This window comes from Lithobates pipiens, unplaced genomic scaffold (genome assembly GCF_037356315.1).
Source record: "Lithobates pipiens isolate NorthernLeopardFrog02 unplaced genomic scaffold, aLitPip1_a1.2 Scaffold_22, whole genome shotgun sequence".
NCBI lineage: Eukaryota > Metazoa > Chordata > Amphibia > Anura > Ranidae > Lithobates > Lithobates pipiens.
This window is the reverse complement of record NW_027507784.1, coordinates 303,035,644-303,043,921: the sequence shown is the minus strand read 5'-3', so window position 1 is coordinate 303,043,921 and position 8,278 is coordinate 303,035,644. Positions and strand designations below refer to the sequence as shown.

The 8,278-nt window shown below is 44.7% G+C and overlaps 1 protein-coding gene across 3 annotated transcripts in view; it reads left to right on the top strand.

Annotated features, from left to right (window-relative positions):
* The first annotated feature begins 2,975 nt into the window (after nucleotides 1-2,975).
* Nucleotides 2,976-8,278, top strand: part of CLUAP1 (clusterin associated protein 1) — a 228,223-nt gene continuing 222,920 nt past the window's right edge. For all 3 annotated transcript variants that reach the window (XM_077449275.1, XM_077449276.1, XM_077449273.1), the window contains exon 1: nucleotides 2,976-3,112. In XM_077449275.1, coding sequence (XP_077305401.1) covers nucleotides 3,091-3,112 — 22 coding nt within the window. In that variant the 5' untranslated portion in view covers nucleotides 2,976-3,090. The remainder of the gene's footprint in view (nucleotides 3,113-8,278) is intronic.

Genomic DNA, 8,278 nt, shown 5'->3' with positions numbered 1-8,278 from the left:
TTTCAGCTGTGCCATTCAGATGGTCGGGTCGGAATTTGGCGTAAACAACATGAAAAAATCGATCCATCCTGCCTTGTATCCAGGGTTTAGGCTGGTGGTGGTGGTGGTGAAATGGTGGGGGGGGGGGGATATTTTATTGGCACCCTTTGGGCCCCTTAGTACCAACTGAGCAATGTTTAAACACCACAGCCTACCGAGTATCGTTGCTGACCATGTCCATCCCTTTATGACTACAGTGTACCCATCTTCTGATGGCTCCTTCCAGCAGGATAATGCACCATGTCACAAAGACCAAATCATCTCACCACTGGTTTCTGGAACATGACAATGAGTTCCCTGTACTCCAATGGCCTCCACAGTCACCAGATCTCAATCCAGTAGAGCACCTTTGGGATGTGGTGGAATGGGAGTTTCAAATCATGGATGTGCAGCCGAAAATTCTGCAACAACTGCTATTGTATATGCTCCCCCTAGTGAGATAAGCTAGTCCATTCTATGTAAGCTGTTTAATTTTATTTCAGAAGATCTTGTTTTCTGGCTGCTCTGCTTAAAGTGAAAACCCTGTACAGTAATTTAACCACTTCCTGCCCGGCCTATAGCAGATTGACGGCTGGGAAGTGGTTCTGTTATCCTGACTGGGCGTCATATGACGTTCAGCAGGATAACATGCCGGTGCTGCATGTCAGTCTGACACGCCGGATCTCCGACTGTGATTAGCTGTGATCAATCACAGCTGATCATTGAAGTGGTGGTAAACAGCATTCCTCAGTTTGTGCTGACGGGGAGAGACGATCGATGGCTCTCCCTGTCAGGGGGGTGGGGGGGTCTGTGCTGATGATCAGCACATTGATTATCAGCACAGCCCCATCAGATGTGCCACCACAGCTGCCAAAAAGGTGCCCATCAGCTGCCAGTCAGTGCCCCATTAGAAACAGCTGTAGAGGCCCATCACAGTACCAATCAGTGCCTATATATGTGCCAATTAGTGCCCACCACAGTGCTAATCAGTGCCCTTCACAGTGCCAATCAGTGCCCTACAGGAACACCTTTCAGAACCTCATCAGTACCTCATCATCAGTGCTGCCATCAATGCCACCTTTCAGTCTATTTTTTTTTTTAAACCCAGAGGTGATCAAATACAACCAGAAGAAAGCTCTATTTGTGGGAAGAAAATGATAAAAATTTTGTTTGGGTAGGGGTGTTGTATGTCCGCGCAATTGTCATTTAAAGTGCAACAGTGCTGAAAGCTGAAAATTGTCCTGGGCAAGAAGGGGTAGCATCACAGTGCCAATCAGTGCCCTACCTGTCAGAACCTCATCATCAGTGCTACCATCAGTGCCACCTGTCAGTGCCAATCAGTACTGCCTGTCAGTACCCATCACAGCCGCCTGTCAGTGCCCATCAGTGCCACCTATCAGTGCCCATCAATGCTGCATATCAGTGCCGCCTATTGGTGCCCATCAGTGCTGCATATCAGTGCTGCTTATCAGTGCTCATTAATTCTACATATCAGTGCCTCCTCATCAGTGCCAACTCATCAGTGCCACCTCATCCATGCCCATCACTGAAGGAGAAAACTAAATGTTATAACTGAAACTTTAGCAAAAAATAAAAACCCCAGAGGTGATCAAATACCACCAGAAGAAAGCTCTATTTGTGGGAAGAAAATTATAAAAATTTGGTTTGGGAACATTGTAGTATGACTGCGCAATTGTCATTCAAAGTGTGACAGTGCTGAAAGCTTAAAATTGTCCTGGGCAAGAAGGGGTAGCATCACAGTGCCAATCAGTGCCCTACAGGAACACCTGTCAGAACCTCATCAGTACCTCATCATCAGTGCTGCCATCAGTGCCACCTGTCAGTGCCAATCAGTACTGCCAGTCAGTGCCCATCACAGCCGCCTGTCAGTGCTGCCAACAGTGCCACCTGTCAGTGCCAATCAGTACTGCCTGTCAGTGCCGCCTGTCACTGCCCATCAGTGCCACCTATCAGTGCCCATCAATGCTGCATATCAGTGCCGCCTATTGGTGCCCATCAGTGCTGCATATCAGTGCCCATTAATTCTACATATCAGTGCCTCCTCATCAGTGCCGCCTCATCAGTGCCCATCACTGAAGGAAAAAACTAAATGTTATAACTGAAATGAAGAAAAACTATTTTTTTCAAAAATGTGGGTCTTTTTTAGTTTGTTTAGCGAAAAATAAAAACCCCAGAGGTGATCAAATTTCCCCAGAAGAAAGCTCTATTTGTGGGAAGAAAATTATAAAAATTTTGTTTTGGTACAGTGTAGCATGACTGCGCAATTGTCATTCAAAGTGCGACAGTGCCAATCAGTGCCCTACATGAACACCTGTCAGTACCTCATCATCAGTGCTGCCATCAGTGCCACCTGTCAGTGCCCTTCAGAGCCGCCTGTCAGTGCCCATCAGTGCCACCTATCAGTGCCCATCAATTCTACATATCAGTGCCTCCTCATCAGTGTCAACTCATCAGTGCCCATTGCTGAAGGAGAAAACTAAATGTTATAACTGAAATAAAGAAAAAAAAGGTTTTTTTCAAAAATGTTGGTCTTTTTTAGTTTGTTTAGCAAAAAATAAAAACCCCAGAGGTGATCAAATACCACCAGAAGAAAGCTCTATTTGTGAGAAGAAAATTATAAAAATTTCGCGTGGGTACAGTGTTGTATGACCGCGCAATTGTCAAAGTGCGACAGCACAGAAAGCTGAACATTGTCCTGGGCAAGAAGGGGCGAAGCGCCCGGTATTGGCGTGGTTTAAAATGAGTTTTATTGCAAGAAAATGAAAACATATGATTAATGGCGCCGACAAGCTCAGCTATAAGCAGCTCATCAGCACACCGCCACATCTCTCCTTACACACTGCCATTGTGTACAGCTCAGGCAGGCAGTATAGCCACAGCGTGAGACTAGAACGTAGCGCGCATGCGCCGCTCCTCTAGAACCCCGCTCTTTTCTGAGCCCTTTGACTCACCGTACGGTAGTTGTTGCCATGACAGCGAACGCCTCCGCCTGGTTACGGCCTGCTTCTTGCAGTAGCCGGTTGTGAAGCGGAATACGGCGACAGCAGCACCATGTCTTACCGGGACCTGCGGAGTAAGAGCTGTTCTTCTATATTATGTATTGTTTCCTTCTTATGGAGCTGGAAGCACCTAGTAATGTGTGTGTACACCTCATTATATGTATGTCAGGTAGTTTTACCTCACAGAGGGGCCTGTGTGAGGGGACAGCATGGTCACCACCGGCCCTGGTCCCTGGGGATGATTGGAGGGGCCCTTTGGCCCTCAGTAGACCACCATTAGGGTTGATATAAAGTTTTCCAGATGTGTCCCCGGAATGTCTTATCCTCAGTAACAAACCGAATGATTAAATCAGGAAAACTCTTCAATGTGATAGGCTGAGCTTAGATGTGCGGGCACGGGGTGGTAAAAAAAAAGTGCGTTTGAGCTGCATTTTTTACTGCTCCCTTTAACTACTTGACCTCCAGGAAGAGTTACCCCTCAATGACCAGGCCATTTTTTGCGATACGGCACTGCGTTACTTTAACTGAAGATTGCGCAGTCGTGCGACGCTGTACCCAAATAAAATTGTTGTCTCCCCCCTCACAAATAGAGCTTTTGATCATCGCTGAGGTATTTTTTTGCACTATAAACAAAAAAGAGCGACAATTTTGAAAAAAAGAAAAAAGGATAATTTTTGTTTTCTGCTATGAAACATACCCAATAAAAAAATGTAAAAAAATCGAATTTCTTCATAAATTTAGGCCAATGTGTATTCTGTTACGTATTTTTTTGTAAAATATATTGATTGGTTTTTGTGAATGTTATAGTGTCTACAGACTATGGGATATATACTGGAATTTTTATTTATTGTTTTTTTTTTATACTAGTAATGGCGGTGATCAGTGACCTATAGTGGGACTGTGATATTGCGATGGACAATCAGATACTATCTGACGCTTTGCGGGAACCAGTGACACCATTACATTGATCAGGGCTAAAAATATGCACTGTCACTGTTCTAATGACACTGGCTGGGAAGGGCTTAACATCTAGGGTGGTCAAAGGATTAAATGTGTGCCTAGCCAGTGTTTGTGTTTACAATGTTTTCTGCTTTTACTTGAGGAAGAGAGAGGTTTTATTCCCTGCTTTGCAGCAACACAAAATCCATTCCCCCCGGTCAGAAATGAGGCAGATCTCATTTCTCTGTGTATTGCCGACAATCGGCGGGTGCCAGAGGACATCGAGTGCCCGGCGCTATCTGTGTCTATTTCTCTCTCTCCCTATGTCACAGCTAAGGATGAGCTCCGGCGTGTTCAAACCCTCCACGTGCAGAGCCCACCTGGAAGTCGGCGCAGCGCTGCGCTAATCACAGGCAGTGAGACATTGTCCTGATGCGCGGCTGCAGAGATCGGGAAATGTCTCGCTGCCTGTGATTAGCGCAGCGCTGTGCCGACTTCCTAGCGGACTCTGCACATGGAGCATGCAAACACGCCTGAGCTCATCCAGAAACACGTGTGTGTGTGTGTGTGTGTGTGTGTGTGTGTATATAATATATATGATCCTGCACACAGCTGCCACCCTGTAGCAGTAAAATCTCTATGGGGCCTACATACGGCAAGCAGTTAAGCTGTTTATAGCAGATGCTTGGTCTGCAATGCTCTGCAAAAACTACCCAACATGTCCCGATCTGATGGTAGCAAGGCCACTGAATGCAACCCATTCATTTTGGAAGGGGAAGCTCATAAGCACCCGCTCTTTAACCACTTGCTTATTGGGCACTTAAACCCCCCCCTCCTGCCCAGACCAATTTTCAGCTTTCAGCGCTGATGCACTTTGAATGACATTTGCGTGGCCATACAACACCATACCCAAATGAAATTTTTATCATTTTTTTCCCCACAAATAGAGCTTTCTTTTGGTGGTATTTAATTACAGCTGGGAGTTTTATTTTTTGCTAAACAAACAAAAAAAGATGCAAAAAAAATAAAAGAATTTTCTTAGTTTGTTATAAAATTTTGCAAACAGGTAATTTTTCTCCTTCATTGAAAAGCGCTGATGAGGCGGCACTGATAGGCTGCACTGATAGGCTGCACTGATAGGCACAGTTAAGGCGGCACTAATAGGCACAGATAAGGCAGTACTAATGGGCACAGATAAGGTGGCACTGATGGGTGGCACTGATGGGTGGCACTAAGGGGCACTGATATCTATCACTGATGGATGGGACTGATGGGCAATGATAGGTGGCACTGATGGGCGGCACTGATGGGAACTGGTAGATGACACTGATGGGCATGGATATGTGGCACTGGGGTGCAGCACTGTTGTTGAGGCAGATTTTGGGCACTGATATGTGGCACTGATGGGTGGCACTATGGGCACTGATGGGTGGTACTGATGGAGGGCACTTTTTTATTATTTAGGTGGCACTGGCAGGGGGCAGGTGGGCACTGCTAAGCTGGCCGTGATCAGGACTGATGTCCCGATCACGGCAGCCGGTGATCGGATTTATAGGAAAAATAGCCTATTACCGCCTCTGTTGTGTCACATGATCAGCTGTCATTGGCTGACAGCTGATCACGTGGTAAGGGGTCGGGATCGACCCCTTGCTCCGATCCGTGATCAGGCGAGTCTCATAGACTCGCTGATCACAGAGCGCGCCACGCAGGCCGCTCGTGCAAGGGACGACGTCAGTAGACGTCGTCCCGGCAAAGCAGGTCCGCGCTGTAGCCGTCATTTGGCTATAGCGTGGATCTCTAGTGGTTAATGCAAAAATGGAGTTAAAGTGCAACAATACTGAGATCCAGCGATGCTGCGTCCTCAAGCTCCTCACCCAACTGTTCGGTCGGCTGGCTTCCGGGTCTCGATCACTGGCCCCTGTCATTAGCCAGGCGGGAATGACATCACTCAGATTCAACATTTCCGAATTTGTACAGTACTGCACAAGGTTGCGGACAGGCAGGTAATTAGCTTTAAGGCTGGGTTCACACTGCTGCGGGGGGAGATCCGGATGTGATTCACACCGCACTGCAGTGCAAATCACATCCGATCTCCGTAGCGATGCGAGTTCAGCCATACAGATAGTATGGCTGAATTTGCATCGCTCCCGCAGCAAACTCGCACGGGACCCTTTTTTTGGTCCGCAGCAGAATCGGATCGCATGGGTGTTCACACCATGCGATCCGATTCCTGTGCGAGTGTGCAGATCGCACTGCGATATGCGGACGGATCTGGGGGTGTCATTAACATATCATTGACACTCCCACCCGTCCGCATAGGGCAGTGTGAACTGCCGGCGGGAGGTATGCGATGCGGGAAAACGCAGCGGATTTGCGGCGTTCCCGCATCGCTATAGTGTGAACCTAGCCTCATACAGAAGAGACAAAGCATGTCTCTTCTGCATTAAAAATCCTGTCTGTCCACCAATTTTATTTCCATAGGCTACAGTTTTGCTTTAAAATCAATTGATTTTTAGGGAAAAGGGGAAAAAGAAAGCAAATTTGTCCACTGATAAAGGGTTATTTTAATTCTACCCCTATTGAATCCTTAATTAAGGTATTGATGCCGTAACCAAATAGCATATAGAAAGAAAGGGAAAGCGCAGCTCAATTAGCACGGACTGCAAAAGAGGTTACTTTTGGCACCAAAAAGTATTTCAAAATTAGGTTAATTCATACAAAAATTATATTTTATTTTTATATTTTAAATAACATGATTAACCATAATTAAATTACTAAAAAACCAAGGGCAGTTCATAAAGAATACCCATATTCCTAATAGACAATACATATATCGTGAAAGACAGACTACCAACAGGACATAAATAACACACACAACAAACACAGAAAATGACGCTGGTCCGGACCAATTGCTGCTGGTTGCTGTAAGAGATTGTGGTAAGCTAATTAGAACTGGAGAAATGCTCACAATGTCAATTAAAACGTTTATCGGGAAATCAACAGCAAGCTAAGGGGAGAAACTAGTATTAAATTACAGCTATTACTATCAGCCTGGTTACTAGCTGGATTTGCAACAGAGTGTTCATTTAGTAATTTTAAATATAAAGTTCATTCTCCAGTGGGAGTATAAACAATTTCCGTAGATTTTCAGCTTAGGTCAAGCTACTTTGTTTCAAGAAAGGTTTTTTCAAAGACAAATATCTATTCCAGGAAGCCACAAAAGGCTGGTATATTACAAACCAACTAAGTTGTTTCAGACGCGGAGGCTGTTTTTTTTTTTTAATTAAATCAGTAAATGCTGCGATATCCCAATAATTCAACAAATGGTTTTAAATGTCCATATATGTATCGCATACATTACCACAGCCCTCCTAGGCACTGTTGTTCGGTTCTCTGTAAAGATAAAGTTGTCCAGTCTTTCAAAACTTTACTTAGCAGGCATGTCATTGGCTCTACCAGTAACCAGGCTGATAGAAATAGCTGTAATTTAATACTAGTTTCTCCCCTTAGCTTGCATTGCCTGATAAATGTTTTAATTGCTTACCACAATCTCTTTGCTTACCACAATCTCTTTCGGCAACCAGCAGCAATTGGTCTGGACCAGCGTCATTTTCTGTTTGTTGTGTGTGTTATTTATGTCCTGTTGGTAGCCTGTCTTTCACGATATATGTATTGTCTATTAGGAATATGGGTATTCTTTATGAACTGCCCTTGGTTTTTTAGTAATTTAATTATGGTTAATCATGTTATTTAAAATATAAAAATAAAATATAATTTTTGTATGAATTAACCTAATTTTGAAATACTTTTTGGTGCCAAAAGTAACCTCTTTTGCAGTCCGTGCTAATCGAGCTGCGCTTTCCCTTTCTTTCTACAGTTTTGCTTTAACCACTTCGACCCCAGAAGATTCTCCCCCCCCCCCCCCCCCCCCTTCCTGACCAGGCCATTTTTTTGCGATACGGCACTGCGTTGCTTTAACTGCCAATTGCGTGGTTGTGCGACGTTGTACCCAAAGAAATTGATGTCTTTCTTTTCCCCCCTACAAACAGAGCTTTATTTTGGTGGTATTTGATCATCTCTGCGTTTTTAATTTTTTGTGCTATAAACAAAAAAAGAGCAACAATTTTGAAAAAATATATTTTTACTATTACTCCCCCAAAAAATGTAAAAAACTATTTTCTTCCTCAGTTTAGGCACCGATCACTGTATAAATGACGCTGGCGGGGAAGGGGTTAACACTAGGGGGCGATCAAGGGGTTAAATGTTCCCTAGGAAGGTGCTTTCTAACTGTGGGGGGAGAA